Here is a 21,075-nt window from a genome sequence, read left to right as displayed (position 1 = left end):
TGGACATCAAAGTTCCAAATTTAGATTACTATGACTTTTAAGCAAGTTACACTGTGTCCTGTATAAGTGTGACACATTTTTTTCCAGTAACAGGTAATTTTGCTGTCTTTAATAAATGTGAAATGCTGCACAAAGCAATAGCAGAACATATTTGGTGTTTAATATACTGTACATAAACAATTAAAAACCAAGCAACTGAAATGTAAAATAATTATTGTTCATTATGATGCACTGTAATTTGTAGCATTGAAGCAATTTTCAAAAATATGTTAAAATATATATTACTAAAAATTAGGACTAATAGAAAAAAATAATTGTGCTCAATCTAATGATTTCATGACAATTTTATAAAGCAGAATCAAACAATAATAGTGTTATGATAAAAATGCCACAAAAAATATAATTTAAAAAAAAATTTGAAGCTGAAATTATCCATGGACCCCAAACACCCTCTTGAAGGGGTCCCCAGTTTGTTTATTTCTGAATTAAGTAAACTCACTTTTTACGATCTTACAATTAAAATTTATTGCATAAATTAAGTTCAGACAAAATGTTCAAAAATTCTGTTTTAATTAATTAAATTTAAATACATTTACTTGCTTTTTCCACATCATGTCTGGTTAGGACATTGTTTCACTCCTCTTGAAAAATTGAGCTGTTCTTATGAAATAAACATATCAGCAGTGCATCTTTCAAAGATTCTGAAGTCTTCTCTCTGTATTCCTCTCTCTTTCACCTGTCAGACGGCACCCCACGGATCGTCTCGTCTTTCAGTGAGCGCGTAGTAGCCCCTGGCGAGCCCTTCTCTCTCATGTGTGCGGCCAAAGGCGCTCCACCCCCCACCATCACCTGGACGCTGGACGATGAGCCGGTAGCGCGGGACTCGGCGCACCGGGCCAGCCAGTACACGCTCTCCGACGGCTCCACTGTCTCGCACGTCAACGTCACCAACCCCCAGATCCGCGACGGGGGCGTGTACCGCTGCGCCGCACGCAACTCGGCCGGTAGCGCCGAGTACCAAGCGCGCATAAACGTAAGAGGTGCCTGTCTACTTTTCAATCTCAGACGTTTAGGGTTATAACCCGCCACCTCCCCGACCCTTGACCCCTGAACTCCTCCACCTCATCTCAAGTCCAGATCTCATCGCTTCTTATCCAGTGTCATTGTGTATGTGTGCGTGGGTGGGTGTATGTGTGTGGGTGGAGCGTCTTATGTTGTTTGTTCATCACAGTGCTGTCACCTGTGCGTTTTCTCATCTTGAACGCCATTTTTTCCACTGTCAGATCATCCGTTTGTGTTCTCGGTATCTTTCCACTTCTCCTGTTTGTCTCTCCATCTGCTGAGTCTTTGTTTCTCTCTTTCACACATACACGGTGTCTCTGTCTCGTCGCCGGCTGGCTGGCACACGTGTGGTGTCCTGGCTGTTCTGGGACAGAGTGGAGATCTGGCAGCAGGGAGACGCCATCACGCCAAAGAGAAAAGAGACACGTCAGCTAAGAAACCAGACTGAGAGAAGAGAAGACAAGTTGAAATGGTAGACGAGGATAGAAAAGAGAGAAAAATAAAAAACTCAAAGAAAAAGAAGAGAGGAGGATAGAAAGTGGAGGAAAAACTCAAATTAGAGGAGAGGAAAGAAGTGGAGCAGAGACAAGAGAAGAGGACACAAGTGGAAAAAAAACGATTCTGATGAAAAGGAAGTAACGATAGATCTTTTCTGTATTATGATGTATTACGGTTTCATTCGTTTCCTCTGTGACTGCGTATGGATTATTGAAAAAGTATGTAGACCAAGGACTTTATTTTATTCATCATTGTTGATTGGATTTTGATATGTGGTCATTTTACTCAAAAATGACAGAAAACTCATTCAGTTAGTTGTGGTTGGGTAGTGTTTAAGTGGACTAAAGGCCAGTGTTGCTTCTGGACGCATTTCGCGCACAGTCACGTCTGCACAGCTTTCAAAGCAAACTCATCTGCGGATGAGCGTGGATTGCCGAATTCGACACATGCGCAGTACAACCGTTCGGTCTCTTACATCTCTGGCTTTTTCTTGCACATGCGCACCATCTGCGCATGGACGTGGTGCGCAATTTCACTAATGATGACGGAAATTATGTGATGTGGTGGGTGTGTGGCCGTGGACGGCCGAAGTATACTTTGGGCTTAAATGATTTTGAGAAGTCTGGTATACGTCACCAGAAAGAACTTTGCTTTCACCAGAGAATCAAGTTTTGACTTAAGAAAAACAGTGGCAAATGTATATAGACTATGATGAGAACTTCTGCCCTTCGATTAGTAATGAATACTGACTATTTCACAGACGAAGTGGAAGTTTTGCTCTTGGTTATCTAGTTAACTTGATACTAAATGCCTCATTCACAAGTTCACCCACTCATCCAGTCCCGATGGTTAATGCTAAACGAACTTAGCTTGCTGTCCTCGACAGAGACTCAAACCTGAGGTTTGGCTTGAGCTCCAAGTTCAACCTCCGTCCCCATTGCGGTACTAATAACAGAAATACAGGAGGAAATGGGGAGGTGGAGGGATGCCAGAAGAATATGATGCTGGGATGGTGCAATGACTACTGCTTATATTGAAAGGAGAAAAAAAAAGGAAAGGAAAGGACGTGACGAGTGGCCAAGTATGGTGACCTGTACTCGGAATTTGTGCTCTGCATTTAGCCCATCCAAGTGCACACACACAGTAGTGGACACACACACCGTGAACACACACCCGGAGCAGTGGGCAGCCATATTGCTGCAGTGCCCGGGGAGCAGTTGAGAGTTTCGGTGCCTTGCTCAAGGATCTCACCTTAGCACTTGTTACTGACTCCCCCCACTGACAATCCCTATCGGACCTGAGACTTAAACCTGCAACCTTCAGGTTACAAGTCCGTCTCTAACCATTAGGCCACAACTGCCCCTGATTGGCTTGTAAAGATGATTGATGGGACTGAATGATTAGGCTCCTCCCAAACCTACATTTGGAACTTCATTACAATTTTTTGAATATCTTTTAACTGATACTTTCTGGTACATTTCGAAGGGAGTAACAAGAGGCATTCACTCTGACCTGAATATCTTTTAAATATTTGATGCCACTTACCTGACAAACGTTGTCAATTCCAATAATAATTTCATCCACAGAAGAAATTGTTCCATCAACCCAGTACCTTGTTTCCAGTCAAAGAGATAAATCCCAGTGCTCCACTACTCTCGGAAGTTGTGTTGAGTCAGCCAATCAGATTAAGTTTGCAAGATCGAAAACAGAGATCGAGTTTTGCGCATATTATGTATCAGACGGTCAGTGAACGGACTGTGGGTGGTGCATGGGCGTGTCATCTGAGCCTTGGACTAAGAGTGATATTGAATCGTGTTGACAGGCCTGTTGAATTCACCCTCTCTTCCTCTCTGAAATGTTCAGTTATGACATATCTGTCTGCTTTAAGGAGACATGCCAGAACAATCATTGCAGTGAGAATGAGACCCTGTGCCAGGAAGCCACAGTTGTGCGCACATACGCCGAATGATACCAACACTCATGGACACATTCATAGAGTCCTAAAACACTACTGCCTGACTAATGCACTCTGACCGCAGTACGCTCATGAAAACTGACAGCATGGACTTTAACGCACACACTATCCATATCACGCACACACATTTATTTTTGAGATGATAGTTTCGCAACACAATATTTAACAAACACAGACACCCGTGAGCAATCAGGCCCCATTCTTCCTGTGAACAGCACAATAGCGATGCTCAGTTCCTGTCTGGATCCTTATCTAAGTTCATACATTCATATATTATGTTTGAGAACAAAAGAAAAATAGAGAAATAGAAAGACAGCCAGAGAATAACTGTGAAGAAGAGAGAAGAGGGATACTGTGCGACAGTCTTCTTGAATAATACATCAGGGTTGACTTGTCAGAGCGGTGACTTCAAAGCACAACGCACGCTGAGCTGAGAGAAAGGGAGAGAGAGCAACAGAAGAAGAGAGAGATACGAGGATGAGGAGTGGGCTGTTAGAGAGGATGAGAATATTTGTGTGCATAAAATCTCCATATGCCCCATCGACGGTTTATAAACCGATCCGCCCTCCATTTTGAGGCAAACAAAATGTCCTTCTACAGCGTGTCTTCTCGTTCTTCTGGTTCTTCTGGTTACTCCTAAGCCACCTAGTCTCAGTTCTGACTCTTTCTGTTTCGTTTTCCTTTCTGCATCTTCAAGCATTGGGCATTCAAATCTTCACCGTGTCCTACCATCCATTTGTTTGTACACCCCTCCATCCTTGTGTGTGATCTGAGAGCAGAGTCCTGAAGAACTCAGCTTTCTCTTTTTTCCAAAACAAAGCAAACAAAACAAACACAAATTGGTCATTACTAACCTTTCCAAATGCAGCAATGACTGGTCTTACTAGAAAGAACCAGAAGCTGTTAGCATATGCTAATCACATTAAAGGGCATTCACACTGACAGCGATTGCAGCGACAGAGCGAGCTGCACCCATAGTTATTGATTTGAGGCTACTAGAGTCCAAAATTTGTGACAAATCTAAGCAAACTTTATGCAAATGCACAGCAACTACCAGACACTGGATATCACGGTATGTGTTTCACGATACAGTAGTTGAGCAGGAATTCGTACTAGCAATCAAAACAAGACTAAGGTTCAATTAAATTCAAATCAAATTTATTTGTATAGTGCATTTCATGAAACAAATTGTTTCAAATTAAGCAATTAAGAGTAATTTGTTGTCAGAGGGAACTACGTCAAAAAGTAATGTCCATATGGCAGAAATGTACAGTTCTAGGATAATACAAATCAGGCAATTAGTTAATGACATGTATTCAAGCAGAACACAATGAACACGATCAATTGAACACAATGATTACATGCTGTGATCATAATAATTACAATGTAAGGAAAAGTTGGGAGGTTATTCAGACTTAGCGTTATCTGAGGTCCTCGCAAGAGGCTGGATCCAGACTAAAGCTTGCACAATCTCTAGTTGTCTTGGGATGGGCATCCCAAGGTAGAAACAGAAGAGCAAATAAAGAATAATTAGCTGAGCTGCTGTTCATGACTTTTCAAGCAAAGAATAATCATGTGCATTTGATCAGACATAATTGGAGTGCAAGGTTATAAGATGCATTGGCTGAAGATGTGTCTTTAATCTAGATTTAAACAGAGAGAGGGTGTCTGGGGCCCAAACATTATTAGGAAGCTTATTCCAGAGTTTAGGAGCCAAATATGAAAATGCTCAGTCTCCTTTAGGTGATTTCGCTGTCCTTGGTACTGTCAAAAGTCCAGCGTTTTGCGACTTTTAAGAGCGTGATGGATTGTGGTGTTATAGGAGACACAGGAGCTAAGCAATTTGTAAGTAGCAATATTTTTTATGCTTAATAGGTAGCCAGTGTAGAGATTGTAAAATTAGGGTGGTATGATCATATTTTCTTGACCTGGTAAAAAATGTAGCTTGTTTATTGAAAGTGCAGAACCTAGTAGTGCATTACAATAGTCCAGTCTAGAGGTCATGAATTCATGAATTAGCATTTGTGAATCAGGCACATAAAGTGGTTTGCTGGTTTTAGCTGCTTGACTAAAGAAATGTATCTGTGATCTAGTTTTAAACAGAAAGAGTGTGTCTGAGGCCCAAACTTTATCAGGAAGGTAATTCCAGAGTTTAGAAGCCAAATGTGAAAATGTTGAAAATCTCCTTTAGTGGACATTGCTGTCCTTGGTACTATCAAAAGTCCAGTGTTTTGCAACCTTTTAGAGTGTGATGGATTGTGATGTGATAGGAGACACAGGAGCTAAACAGTTTAGGACCTCAAAAGTAAGTAGTAATGTTTTGTAACTGATACAGAACTTAATAGGTAGCCAGTGTAGAGATTGTAATATTAGGGTGGTATGATCATATTTTCTTGACCTGGTAATAACTGCATTTTGGACTAACTGTAGCTTGTTTGTTGAAGATGCAGAACCTAGTAGTGCATTACAATAGTCCAGTCAGAGGTCATGAATTCATGAATTAGCATTTGTGAATCAGGCGCATAAGGTGGTTTACAGGTTTTAGCTGCAGAAATAACTGTAGCATTTTTAAACAATGGAAACAAGCATTGTGTGAGTGCTTGACTAAACAGATGTGTCTGCGATCTAGTTTTAAACAGACAAAGTGTGTCTGAGCCTCAGACTTTATCAGGAAGATTATTTCAGAGTTTAGGAGCCAAATATGAAAATGTTTAGTGGAGTTTGCTATCCTTGGTAATATCACAAATTCAGCGTTTTGTGACCTTTAATATCGTGATGGATTGTGGTGTCATAGGAGACACAAGAGCTAAACAATTTAGGTTCTCATAAGTAAGTAGCAATGTTTTCTAACTGATACAGAACTTAATAGGTAGCCAATGTAAAATCAGGGTGGTATAATCATATTATCTTGACCTGGTAAAACTCTATCAGCTGCATTTTGGACTAACTGTAGCTTAAAGATGCAGAACGACCACCTAGTAGTGCATTACAATAGTCCAGTCCAGTCTAGAAGGTTGAAGCTGACCTAGCTAATCTCCTAGCCTAGCTAACCTGGTGTTTAGCTGATTTAGCTAAACTTAAATGTTAAAAAAGGACCCCAAAACCATAAAAAAAAGACAAGCTATCTATCTTAGGCTTATTTAAGCCTTTTTTTTCAGTTGGTGAATTCCAACAAATAAATCGCTGTCATTGCGAATGCCACCTTAGAGTGTTCAGAATACTGACCAGTTCCAATAAAAAGCAACAAAATGAGCAGTTAACAAATAGCTATTTAATCATAACTTTTGATTTAGCATAGTCACAGTTTCACTAAATTAATTCTTAGGCCTCTGCTCTCGCAGTCCTCAATCCTTTAAATGTGTGTTTTGGGACATTGCTATGAAATGTGATGTTGTATTTTCACTCTGCCTACACAAACACATTAGATATTATTGTACTGTTAAGATTACACCACACATAGCATTACTATTAAATGCATTAACTTGGCGTATTAAGCTAACAGTACAGAAACACTCTCATTCAGTTGCTGAAATTATATAAAGGCATGGTTTGTCTCTATGATATGTGCCTTTGTGCCAAGCTATGATGAAGGATACAGTGCAAGACACATTGAAACAGTAGATGCACACACCTATTACACCACATTCTCTGCTGTGAAGACCAAGAGCATTCTAACCCCCTCCTTCCCCTCCACCACCTGCTCTTCTTCCTCCTACATTTCTCCCTTCTTTACCTCAAATATCCATGTAAAACCTGGTCTCCTATCTCCCTCTCTTACTCAAATCCTTCTCTTGTACCATTTTCTACCCGGCACATTCTCCCTCTTTTTTTGTCTTCCTGTTTTCCCCCTCTCTCTCTTTTTCTTTCTTTTCCTTTTCTCTCTCTTGCAGGTCCTCCCAGTATCCGGGCAATGCGGAACATCACAGCTGTGGCTGGTCGCAACACTTTCATTAACTGTCGTGTGATTGGCTACCCCTATTACTCCATCAAGTGGTTTAAAGACGGGACAACGCCGTTGCCAGACAACCATCGTCAGGTGGTGTATGAGAACGGCACTCTGAAGTTGAGCGATGTGCAGAAGGGTACGGATGAGGGGGCGTATCTGTGCAGTGTGCTCATCCAACCCCAGCTCTCCATCAGCCAGACTGTCTATGTCACAGTCAAAGGTTAGTGATTTCTGCTAATGATTTTGGGGATGTTTCACAAGCAGCCACAAGTCACAAGATAAACCAAGGGGAAAAAGAAAAAAAAGGTTTAGGAAGTTAGAAGGTCCCTCTACATTTGATTTGGGGCTGTTTATTCACATGTTTTGAAGCAAAATAAATTAAGAATGAATGAATGAATGGGTCGATCAATCAAGTAACATCAAGATCACACAAGGTTATAATTTTAAAACTGTTTAAATAAATATTTTACACATTTGTATTGTTTAAGATTTCAACTCCTTCATACCAACTACTACAATGATCCATATAATTTATTAGAACTAAGAAAATTAGAAAATATCACTATCATGTAGTGTAAATAGTTTATTTACATATTATTATTTATTATATTATTTTATTTTATTATTATATTATTTTTTTTATTTTGCATATTCAAAATGTACAGGCTATATATTAATTGTGTTAACGTGTTTATTGGATGTTTATTCATGTGCTTAGCGTTTATTGGATTTAGCATGAAATCCTTTATACCAAGTTAGAAATATAATCATCAAATATGTGTTTGTTTATTTATTTGTTTATTTATTTGTTTGTTTAATTATTTTAAGAGAATTTATATATTTCACACTAGTAAATAGTTTCTAGTTCTAACAAACAAACAAATAAACAAACAAACAAATAAATAAATAAAATGAGTTAGCCACGTTGGATTTATTTATTTATTTATTTATTTATTTATTTATTTATTTATTTATTTATTTATTTATTTATTTATTCTTTTATTTATTTATTATTTTTGAACATTTATCTCATGAATTTATTTTTTATCAGACTTGGTGTAGTCTTTGTGAAACATTGTCTATATAGTTTATTATTATTATTATTATTATTATTATTATTAATTTTTATCACACTTTTAGTGTATTTTAGTACAAAGTAAATTAAAATAACAAATAAGTAATGTATATTTTATTCAAATTAACATCTATCTACCTATCTATCTATCTGTCTATATCTAGTTTTAGTTAACTATAATAACCTTGGTATGTTATAAATATTTAGAATATATAATATTTTAAATTGTTCATATACTAAACAATTACTAGAGGTGTCCACAGAAAATGACAAAATTTGACAATAGGCTTGGTGTGAATTGTTTTAGTGTGAAAATTGCAAATACTTTATTTTTAATGCCATTTAGTAACATTGGATTTGGTGTGAAAAGGCAGCCCTGAGAGGATTTTTGGACTTGAGCCTAGTCAGCAGGGTATCTTGATTTTATTGAAGATTTTCAAAAAAAAACAAAAAAAAACTCCATTCGAGGTTTGGCATTTCTTGAAAACATGCTTCTTTAATAAAAAGATGCCCACTGTACAGTACTTAATTTTTACATTTCTTCTGAACAGAAAAGCGTAGTAGTTTATTGTGGCAGAATGGGTGTGTTTTGGTAAATGGAGTGTGTGCTGCCTTCAAACGACTGTATATTTAAGCTGTAGGCGGGTGGTGAAGGTTGAGGATGGTCTTTCCCCTCCGTTGGCACAAAGACCCTGAGAGAAAGCACACCACTAATAGCCTCTGATTAACAGGATTACAGGCCTTCTGCAGCATTACAACCATTCATCAATTACCCAGTGTACTTAGCATGTGTATGTGTGTGGGGGGTGTTATTTTCAGTATGTTAAATGTAAATGAAAGGGAGGTCGCTCTGATGTTGGGTTTCGAATCTTCACTTCACCATGTGTGTCCATACAAGGGGCTACAGCTCCCGTTACAAAGACAGCGAGGTCTAGTGTGTGCGTTTGCATGAATGCGCATGTGTATGTGTGTACCGGTACAACAGAACACTGACTCCAGTGTGAAGTCAGTATAGTGTGCTGCTTGTCTTGTCATGTCTCTGATTTAATTAGCTGAATTTTAACGAGCCCCAGATTAAATCCCCCAGATGTCTCCGATGGAGCCCCCCACCTCTGTTTCCATGGCAATGCCATTATTCCCCATGCCAATTGGGCTCTAATTAGAGCAGCTATTATGGGCTGGAGGGGTGGGATGTGTGCGAGCGTTTTTGGAGGGTGGCGGGGGGTCAGTATAACATTGCCGACCATGAAGCGTTTGATACTGAAGATCTCTTGCTCTTTTCCTCCAACAGTTCCTCCCCTCATCCAGCCCTTTGACTTCCCTCCTACCTCCATCGGTAAGCTGATGTACATAGCTTGTGTGGTGTCCTCCGGAGACATGCCAATCCGGATCACCTGGAGGAAGGACGGGCAGGAGATCGTGTCAGGAACATCAGGAGTCACCATCGAAACCAAGGAGTTCATGAGCTCCCTTCAGATCTCCAAAGTTTCACTGCAGCACAATGGAAACTACACCTGTATTGCCAGCAACGATGCAGCAACTGTTAGTTCAGAGAGACAACTTATAGTAACAGGTGAGCATGAGAGTGAGGGTTATATGTCAATGTAATATGGGATTCTTAGCATGATTTCACTAATTAGGACCATTCCTGGACTAGATTTACTTAGTTTAGAGTTGGGGTTAAGATTGGGGATAGGGTTGGGTTTGTTTGACCTATGTTGGTCTAGGACAGGGATACTCAAATCTGGCCCACAAGGTCCACTTTCCTACAGAGTTCTGGCCCAACCGTAATCAAACACACCTGAACAAGCTAATCAAGGTCTTCAGGATTACTAGAAAGTTACAGGTAGGTGAGTTTGATCAAAGTTGGAACTAAACTAAACAGGAACCTGAGCATAAGCTGGAAGATGGAAGATGGAAGTAGCTGGTTTTAGCTGCTTGTTCCAGCTGGTCTCCCAGCCTGACCAGCTAAGCAAGTGGCCAAAACCGCTCTAAGACCAGCTTGCTGACTAGCTATGACCAGCTAAACCCAGCCAACCAGCTTAGGCTGGTTTTAGCTGCAGGAATAGTGGATGTCAAGTGCCAGATTTGAGAAACCCTAGTCTAGGACCCACAAAACATGTCCTTCTTGGCCAACCACTTTATTGGTATCTCCTCTCCTGAAACTCTATATGTTCTTCATTGTAGTTCCCCCTGGTTTTCGGGTTCAGCCCAATAACCAAGATGGGATCTACGGCAAGTCAGAAGTTCTGAACTGCTCTGTGGAAGGGTACCCTCCTCCCAAAGTTGTCTGGAAGCATGCCAAAGGTAATATCTTTTCTCACTGCACGTCCAAATATCAATTTTAAGTTTTCATGATGAGCCACAACCAAAACTGTCTTCGTCTTGATTCTGAAGGTATAGGGAACCCCCAGCAGTACCATCCAGTTCCACTGACAGGTCGCATCCAGATCCTGTCCAATGGTTCTCTGCTGATCCGCCATGTTTTAGAGGAAGACAGAGGATACTACTTGTGTCAGGCCAGCAATGGAGTGGGATCCGACATCAGCAAGAGCATGATGCTCACTGTTAAAAGTATGTCAGGATCTCATGTACATCTACACTCTTAAAAATAAAGGTTCCAAAAGGGGTTTTGACTGATGCCATAGAAGAACCATGTTTGGCTCTTCAAGGAGCCTTTTAACAGAACAGTTCTTAAAAGAACCATTTTTTTCTTAGTGTGAAGAACATTTTAATAATCTGAAGAACCTAAATAACCATTATGAGTGTGTGCACATAATGACATCAGCTCTGTTCCAAACCATAGTGAGCTGACTCAGTGTCTACAAAGGCATCTATCTTCTGGCATCTTAACCATCATGGAACTTCATAAGTTATGGTTTTAAAACTCTCTTCATTGGCAGAAACACTGTTAAAGGTTGCATATGCAAATAGCACTCCTCACATGAGGTATGCAACATGCCTAATTCAAGTTTATTACAATAGAGCACAATGGTTTCCCACTGTTTTTGATTCCAAAATTAATTTCCCCATTTGTTTTCTCCATAGATGTTCTGCTGCAAAGCCTAAGTAAACCAACCTGTTCAGAAATAAATCACAGCATTACAACATTGATTCAAACCCAAAAAAAATGTGTGGACTAGTGCTGTCAAACGATTAATCGTGATTAATCACATCCAAAATAAAAGTTTCTGTTTACATAATATATGTCTGTATATAAATATAACATTTTTCTTTTTCTTAAATGGAATAAAAATACACAGTGCACACATATATATATATATATATATATATATATATATATATATATATATATATATATATATATATATCATGTAAACACAAACCTTTATTTTGGATGCGACTAATCATGATTAATCAGTTTACGCCACCAGTGTGGACAAACTAACAAATATAAATGAACAAAAGACAAAATTAAGAACCAAAAACAACAGCACCCTGTGTTTTAAAAGAAAAAAACATAAGTACAGTAAATTGTAAAACAATTCAGCGCTTTTGTATTTATGACTACGAAAAAAATGTATAGTATGACAACAGATAATAGTTTGCAGTATCAAACAGCATAACACATGGTTATTGTACAGACTAAAATAACTGGAAATGACTGACACCGAAAGCTTTACACATTTACAGGTTACAAATGACTGTACCCAGTTTTACATTAAAAATATGGTGAACAGATTGTAACATCAACATGTTACTAAGATCAAGTCTTAATACAAATACTGGATAAAAATAAATTTTTTAAATTATTTAAAATGATTGAAATTAGCAATAGTTTGCAGAGCTTATGTATAAATAATTTGGAATTTCCCTTGATTCCATCCAAAATCTTAGACAAAAATCCGGAGATTTTCTCACTTGGGAAAAATGCATACAGTACTGCTTTAGACCAAAACAAGGTTTCTTATAAGGCTTCCTAATTTATGCCAAGACACATTCTCTAGGTAGACAGGTTTCAGGGACAGGCTGTAGAATCCTTTACTAGAATCTCTGAATATCAGAAATTTCATAATAGCTAAATCTCTCATTAAACCATGACACACAAATAAAGCCATACTTTTGAATTCCAGTCACAGCAGATTGAAGGATTTTTTGGATGTGATTTGACCTGCAGCCTTTGGGATGGTTTGCAATGGTGTGTGTTTGAGGTCTTTGTTTAAGAACGGCCCTCAGATGGGCTTTCACGTCTCAGACTGATGCCTGCAGGGAAGGGTTCGAGACGCTTGAGTGGACACACTCACGCACACACACACACAAAGGCGCACATACACCTGCACCTGTCACACTTTGTCACTCAAACTAATGACCCAGCTTATGATATATCAGTCACACTGAGGCAAGCAATACAAGAAGCCTTTGACTTTTTTATATAGTAGCTAGAATTGCCAGGAGTTACTGCTTGTGTGTGTGAGAGCAGCTCTCAATAAGAATAAGAGTACCAAAATAACAGATTCAAGTGTGCCCAGCTCATTTAGATTAATAGAACATTATAACGAATCTGTAAGGCCATCTCATGACTGATCGTTAGATCGGACACACAATCTGTTCTGTCCAAATCCATATTATTGATCCTTCATGTAATGTAGAGTGCAGAAAACTCCCGTCCACGCAACACTGCCCTAGGCCTGAGTTACAGTCCTGACCACATTTAAACAAACCTCATCCACCGGTGTATTCATTAACACTCAGCCAGAACATTCTACCCGGTTAAAGGATTAGTTCAATTGCAGAATAAAAAATTCCTGATAATTTACTTACCCCCATGTTATACAGGATGTTCATGTCTTTCTTTTTTCAGTCGAAAAGAAATTCAATAGGGAACAATGGGTTGACGTTCCAAATTGCAGTTTCTATGCAGCTTCAAAAGGCTCTACACAATCCCAAGCAAGAAATAAGGGTCACTTTCTAATAAAAAATAAAAATGTATATACTTTTTTAACCACAAATGCTCATCTTGCACTAGCTCGACACACATCATGTAGTCACAAAGGTCACACGTGATGTAGTGTTTACAAAGCGCATGCGCAAAGAAAGCCAAAAAAAAACAAAAAACTTTACCCTACCTTTTTGAACCGAACGAAGAACGGATGAAGAACAAACCATGTGTGACCTTTCCAACTTGTTTACGTAATGTGTGAATTCGTAGACGCGCATCGCAGAACTAGTGCAAGATGAGCATTTGTGGTTAAAAAGTATATAAATTATTATTTTTTTTATTTTTTATAGAAAATGACAGATAGTTTTGCTAGATGAGACCCTTATTCCTCGGCTGGGATCATGTAGAGCCCTCTTGAAGTTGCATTGAAACTTTAACCTGTTGGCCACCATTTCAGTTCACTATATGGTGAAATATTCTGGAATGTTTTCCTCAAAAAATTCTTTTCGACTGAAGAAAGAAAGACATGAACATCTTGGATGACATGGGGATGAGAAAATTATCAGGAAAAGTTGAACAAATCCTTTAAGTCTTGTGGAGAAATGTCAGAAGAAATCATTTAAGGTCCGAATGACATAATTTTTCATAAAGAGAATAAAGCCTATTTTATTTTATTTTCATCCCAATTTCTCATTACTGTAATGCAAATGAATCTCATTCAAATTAACTTACTGTAACACTTAAATTATTCTTCTTATTGTAATTATAGTATGCAGACCATATTATTTAATTAAAATGAAAATAAATACTGCCAGTATGTATACAACTGTACTTTACAAGTGTATACTGTACATTGTAATGCATTGTAAATACATCTCATTCTCATTACTTAACAAAACATCTTATTATATTAATATAATGTTTAATTCATTACCTTGAACTCAAGACCCACTTACTTCAAAAAGCGGACATTGCAAAAACTGTAATTTAAGACATAAAACTGAAAATCTGTACAAAAATATTTGTGTGAAATTAGTATGTATAATCCTTAATTGATAAAATATGAATTTTCAGAAGGAAATTGTTAGAAAAATACCAATTATCATAAGTGGACATAAAAACCATGAATTAAAATGGCCCATATAAATCTTTCAGTACAATAAGTACTATTATTCCATGTACTGAGAATGAGATTTTATGGCGTTAGGCTACTGACAATTTATGCAAAAATCTATGCTACAAATTTCTTGAGGCAAAATAGATTTTTTAGGGTTCTTGACTATTAAATCATTACAGTAAAAAGGAAAACGCTCATGTGTTTGTAACCTCAGGACAGTAATAGGTAGGATTCCTAGGATAAGTGTACTTAAGTTATGTGGTGTTATTCAGCAAAAGATAGTAGAACATCTTTTATTTGTGCAAAGCCTGTGGATATCATGCGGCTCTGTGTTTACAGCATCCAACTTTTTTAACAGTGGATCTGTCTCCTTTTCGCTCTCTCTCGCGCTCTCTGATTCAGTGTTGGTGTTATTGATTGAATCGTTCCTCTGTTCTGCCTCCCTCAATTCTATCCGTTTCACTCGTTGGAAGGGAGGGAATGAATAAGTGATGAAAACAAAACAGCGGAACCCTCTTCAGATCGATATTGTGTGTGTGTTTGTGTGTGTGTGAGGCAGCGCTAGAGAAGAGTTACTCGGGGGGAATGAGCAAGCGAGAGAGTGTGAAAAAGTGATTGAGGAGTTGAAGAGAGACACGCTAACGCTCACTGCCCCTTGTCACAAAAACGCCAGGTGTCGGGTTAAAGGCACACTGACCTCTGCCTCTTTTTAAATTCATTTTTACCTTCACATATATTTACTTCCTGTCCTTCCTGTCTTTTCGTCCAGTTCCAGCTATGATAACATCCCACCCAAACACTACCATGGCCATAAAGGGGCAGAACAAGGAGTTAAACTGTACCGCCCGGGGCGAGTACCCCATCATCATCCGCTGGGAGCGAGGTGACACAGTTATTGACCCTGACCGCAACCCTCGGTACTCCATCACCACCAGCCCCAACGAGAAAAGCGATGAAGTTATCTCCACACTGAAGGTAAGACACATGTGCACACACACATATAGTATTTGTATGTTGTCAGCGAAGGAGTTCAGTAAATGTTAAATAAAGGCAGAGACTTGCCTAAATGTTTCCAAACAGGTTTTCTTTTTTTTATTTTTGCTCTTGTGGTCTGTTTGTTTGTTTACTCACTCTAAAATGATGTTATATTCTGACCTGAAAAGCTTAATTATGTAGTTATTTAGTTATTTAGTCATTTAGTTAGTTAGTCAGTTAGGTAGGTAGGAAGGTAGGTTGATTGGTTGGTGTAGTTAGTAAACGTTAAATAAAGGCAGAGACTTGCCTAAATGTTTCCAAAGAGGTTTCCTAGTTTTTTTAGTTGTGGTCTGTTCGTTTCTTTACTCACTCTAAAATTATTTTAATATAATTATAATATAATATATTATACTATTAAATAATATATTATACTATTAAATATATATATATATATATATATATATATATATTTATAAATACTATAAATATTAATATTAATATAAATTACAATAATAATATATTAAAATATTAAATATAATAATAACAACAACAACAACAACAACAACAACAATAATAATAATTATTATTATTATTGTTGTTGTTGTTACTATTATTATTATTATTATTGTTATTACCTATAATTGATTTTATTTTCTGACCGGGGGGTGTTTCATTAAACAAGTGTATCAAATATCCAGGCTTATTGCAGTTATTCTGACTTATTTTTAACCAAATCAAGTGACAATAAGTCAGACTAACTGAAATAAGCCTGGCTTATTTGGTAAACTTGTTTTATGAAACACCCCTCTGCTTTATGTTTACTTATTTATTTATGTTTTTATATTCCAATTTCATCTATTATTATTAGTATTATTATACCTATAATTGATTTTATATTCTGACCTGCTTTATTTAAGATTTTTCATATATATTTAATTTTTATTGATTTTGTTTGTTTGTTTGCATTTATGTATTTATGTTTGTTTGTTTTTATTTTCTAATCCGATCTATTATTATTATTATTATTACTACTACTACTACTACTACTACTACTTAGACATTAAACTAGAACAAGATTAGCATTTTAACCTTGAAAAAAATATACCCTTCAGCTTTAATTAAAAAGAAAAGATTTCTAAACAAAAGTTCACAAGGACAAACTAATTTACATAATTACTCCCATTACAACATATCAGTGAATACAAACAGTCAGTCAGCCAGCTTTTCTTACAGTACTGCCAAACTATGTATCTTTGTGTAAGTAACACTTTCACATTGTAATGAGGAAAAGAGAAAAACAAGTTCTTCCCTTGAACACTGCCTCTCTTTCTGCAGCTGAAGCCAGCAGAGCGAGGGGATTCCGTCTTTTTCTCCTGCCACGCCATCAACTCATACGGCGAGGGCCGAGGGCTCATCCAGCTGACGGTGCAAGGCAAGACAATCAGCCATGAACAACACGCTCACATCTTACATGATACTCTTTATCTAGAGACACAAAATCAATAATTTACCTCCTGGCCTCAAGCCACCTCTTACTCTTCAGCTTCTCTCTCTGTCTCAATCTCCTCCATCTGTTTGAAGTCTATTTCCACTTGTGTTGTTGGCAGAACCCCCTGACCCCCCAGAGCTGGAGGTTCGAGAGGTGAAAGATCGCAGTATGAACCTGAGGTGGACGCAGCGGTTTGACGGCAACAGCATCATCACCAGCTACGACATCGAGTACAAGAACAAATCCGGTGCGGCATTGCTTTGTTTCCATTTCAAGCTCGGATGAAATACATTGCGAGCGTGCATTAAATATGCATTTGTATGTCAGAAGAATATGTAGCGAATAAGCTCAGACTGCGAGAAGATGAATGGGATGTGAACAGATTTCTGCTGCGTTGCGACTCGGGTGTATTGCCTTATTTTGCTGTTTGTACATCTGCGTTTGTCCTAGTTTTCAGTGCATCGCTTGTTTCTCAGATTCGAATGATTTGACCTGTAAACAGTCCTCTTTGCATGCTAACAAACATAATGTTCCAGAAGAGCCTGGATGGAGGTGTGATGTAGTGATGTATCCATGTTATTTTGTCCTTGTCGTAGACCCGTGGGAGCTGAAACATGCCACTCGTAAGATCTCGCCCACCAACAACCAGGCCAACATAGTGGAGCTCCACCCGGCGTCCGTCTACAGCATTCGCATGTACTCCTACAACAAGATTGGACGCAGTCAAGCCAGCAAAGAGCTGACCATCAGCACAGAGGAAGCACGTACGTCTCCCACCCCTGATCTGGCATTGTTTACTCACCTTCACGCAGTTCCAAACCTGTACCTACTTCTTGGAACACAAGGGATGAATTTTTGAAGAATTTCCTGGCCATTCTTTTCCATAATGTTCACAGCAATGTACTGAGCTGATTCTCAAGTTCTTACTGGCTCAGTATTTCGATCACAATGATTAAAAACTCACTGGGGAAGATTATTAGTAAATTTCAGCCTGGTTCTCAGTCTAAGCTATCACAGGACTTAAAATAACTGGAATACAGCACTTAAGTTAGGGGTGTCCAAACTTGGTCCTGGAGGGCCATTGTCCTAGTTTAGCTCCAACCCCAATTAAACTCCCCTAAACCAGCTAATCAAGGTCTAACTATGCATAATAGAAGCTTTCAGGAAGGTGTTTGGAGCTGGTTGGAGGACCAAGTTTAGGACCGAGTTAGGGCACTTTTATTACACTTTTATGGTACATTTGTACTTTTTGAAGCTTAAAAGTACCAGGTCCCTGTCACTGTAACTGCATTTTATGAGTTAGCTTCCAGTCCTGAGGTTAATAGTAAACAAACTTGGCTTGCTGTCCTCAGTGGAGGCATCAGCTTAAGCTCAGAGTTCAATCCCCTGCGTTGCAATTCTACATAGAGGGAGCATAACATAAATATAGGAGGAGATGGGGAGGTGGTGGGATGCCAGAAGAATTGTCAAAGGGACAATGACTGCTGCTTATATAGCCTCGTAATGATGATTGACAGGACTGAATGATTAGGCTCCTCCTGAACCTCCAATTGGGAGCTACCAGGATATCATTCAATATTTCTCCTACTGTGTTTCACAGAAAATAGAAAGTCATGCAGCTTTGGAATGACTTTGAGGTGACAGAATTTTTTATTCCTTTAATATTAATATTATATCCTTGTAATATGACATGATTCTCTTCTTACAGCTCCTGATGGACCACCCATGGATGTGATTTTACAGCCAATGACCTCTCAGAGTATCCGTGTCACCTGGAAGGTATGTCTGCGACTCCTAAACTTTACATTCATTGGACTTTAGAGCCAAGGTCTTCAACCCAGCTGCTGGGGACCTACTGTACTGCAGAGTTTAGCTACAACCCTAATCAAACACACCAGACCCAGCTAATCAAGGTCTACAGGTTCACTTGAAAAATCACAGGCCAGGTTTGTTAAAGCAAGTTGGAAGAAAACAAATTGCAGAACAGTGGGTCCCCAGGATCAGGGTTGAAGACCTAGGTTTTAGAGTTGTAGATTCACTTCTAACCATATATCCTTTTCTGTTTGCTCCACTTAGGCGCCTAAGAAAGAACTCCAGAATGGAGTGATCCGTGGCTATCAGATTGGCTATAGGGAGAATGGACCGGGCAGTAATGGACAGTACAGTATAGTGGAGATGAAAGCCACTGGTGATAGCGAGGTGTACACCCTGGATAACTTGAAGAAGTTTGCTCAGTACGGTGTGGTGGTCCAGGCGTTCAACCGAGCTGGAACTGGACCTTCCAGCTCCGAGATCAATGCCACAACACTTGAAGATGGTAATGAAAACACACTTACTCTATCTATGTGTCTACCTATGTATCTATGTATCTATCTCTCTATCATGCTCTGAGGGTTTCTCTTTTGTGTGATTGTGCACGAGTCATGTGTACAGGGCGACTCTGACCCGTGGCCCTCATCCACATGCGTGTCACTGTCACTGCGGCGACAGTGATATTGATGCTGTTAAGGATAATAGTAATAACAACAAGCATAGGAAAAATAATTATAATTAGCCTGTCTGCCGAGGCCCCTCTCCCTGATCCACTGCTTTTCCTCCCAGTCTAATTATCTGCAGCTGAGCGCATTGTCTCCCCCTCTCTCTTTTCATCTTTCCTCCAGATCCCTCTCTCCGGCTTTCAACTCCCCTCCTCTCCGCTCCCACTCCTCTCTCACTCGCTCTCAAAACACCTTTCATTTATCTCTCCCTCCATCTCCCAACTTCCCCTTCCACCCCTCCGCCCACTTCTGTCCCACTGTCTTTCTTCTTCATTCTTATTTTTGGAAAGCTCCTGGGTTCTTTTTGTGCCACTGTTGAGTTCTTCCATCTTTTTTCCCCCTGATGACTTTGTTTTTACCTTCATCAGTGGTGTTCTTATCAAGTTTTAGTTTTCTTCCACCCCTAATTTCCAAAAAAAAAAAAAAAATCATCAAGGTGGTCTACTAGATTTAAAACCAGGTCTACTTGCTGGTAGTCCATCCAACTGACAATCTAGACCACATCTGACCAGCTAAGAAAACTGGACCAACTACAAACCATGTAAAATCTACCCAGCATCAGCTTACAGTATGTCACTTCTCAGACATTCCAAGACCCAACAAACATGATTCAAAATGTTAAATCCACAATGGTGTACCACAATGATTCAGTGAAACCAAATGGAACATGTCTGTTGTTGTTGGTTGGTGTCTATCGATGCAGTGTGAATTGTCCTAAAAGGGATTCCCAGGTATTAAGACTTGTATGGCTTTATATAACTTACATTAGGTCTCTTACTGAAACATAGTAGAACACACATGAAAGATTTATGGTTATTTTTTATTTTTTTTAAATCCACATCATTTTATACATACTTTGGACTATGGGCGGTTCCATTATTTCGATGACATAAAATGGTTGCACTCAGTGAGTTACTGACACTATTTTTCACGCAATGCAACTTGGAATACACAGCTCGGAAAAGTACCACAGCTACCGAAAGAGCTTGTGGCGATAGATATAAGCGTAGGCTTTGCCCAAATGCCATGCTATCAATGTTCCAGACAAGGAGTTTAAACGCCTCCAGATATCAAGTGAAATCTGCGCTGAGAAATTCCTTCAGTGGTAGTGGCGTCATGACAAGTGTCAGCATGTTTACATCCTGCCAGGATGTAAACGCTGCTGCCGTTTGTAAGTTATTTTAGTAGCTGTGGTCTACTTAAAGCCTCAAAGGCATCAGGGCTGAAGTGGAGAGAACAAAGACACAGGTCTTTAGGAAGGTTAACATCGCTTCTCTTGTTGCCCTTTGACTTAAAATTACAACCAAAAGCCACACAATCCTATCAGTATTTTATTTTCCAAGTTGCTTATTCTGGTAAAAACAGCAACAGGTAATGCCAGTAGCTCACTGTTTGCAACCATTGTATGCCATTGAAATAGTGACGCATTTTCTAAAATACGTATAAAACGATGTGGATTTTTTAAATGACATACATTTTTCATCGGTTTTCTACTACTACT

General features: G+C 38.8%; 1 protein-coding gene across 5 annotated transcripts in view; it reads left to right on the top strand.

Annotated features, from left to right (window-relative positions):
* Positions 1 to 21,075, top strand: part of LOC127177148 (cell adhesion molecule DSCAML1) — a 138,897-nt gene that overhangs the window by 94,351 nt on the left and 23,471 nt on the right. For 4 of the 5 annotated variants that reach the window (XM_051129219.1, XM_051129217.1, XM_051129216.1 and 1 more), the window contains exons 7-17: positions 744 to 1,040; positions 7,426 to 7,701; positions 9,848 to 10,129; positions 10,744 to 10,863; positions 10,954 to 11,130; positions 15,343 to 15,548; positions 16,884 to 16,980; positions 17,156 to 17,284; positions 17,634 to 17,801; positions 18,746 to 18,816; positions 19,114 to 19,354. In XM_051129219.1, the coding sequence (XP_050985176.1) occupies positions 744 to 1,040; positions 7,426 to 7,701; positions 9,848 to 10,129; positions 10,744 to 10,863; positions 10,954 to 11,130; positions 15,343 to 15,548; positions 16,884 to 16,980; positions 17,156 to 17,284; positions 17,634 to 17,801; positions 18,746 to 18,816; positions 19,114 to 19,354 (2,064 nt within the window). Of the gene's footprint in view, positions 1 to 743; positions 1,041 to 7,425; positions 7,702 to 9,847; positions 10,130 to 10,743; positions 10,864 to 10,953; positions 11,131 to 15,342; positions 15,549 to 16,883; positions 16,981 to 17,155; positions 17,285 to 17,633; positions 17,802 to 18,745; positions 18,817 to 19,113; positions 19,355 to 21,075 lie in introns of those variants that run through there. The other variant, XM_051129220.1, reaches the window with a different exon arrangement.

This window comes from Labeo rohita, chromosome 15 (genome assembly GCF_022985175.1).
Source record: "Labeo rohita strain BAU-BD-2019 chromosome 15, IGBB_LRoh.1.0, whole genome shotgun sequence".
NCBI classification, from domain to species: domain Eukaryota; kingdom Metazoa; phylum Chordata; class Actinopteri; order Cypriniformes; family Cyprinidae; genus Labeo; species Labeo rohita.
Note: the sequence above shows the minus strand (reverse complement) of the source record. Positions and strands in the feature narration are given on the sequence as shown.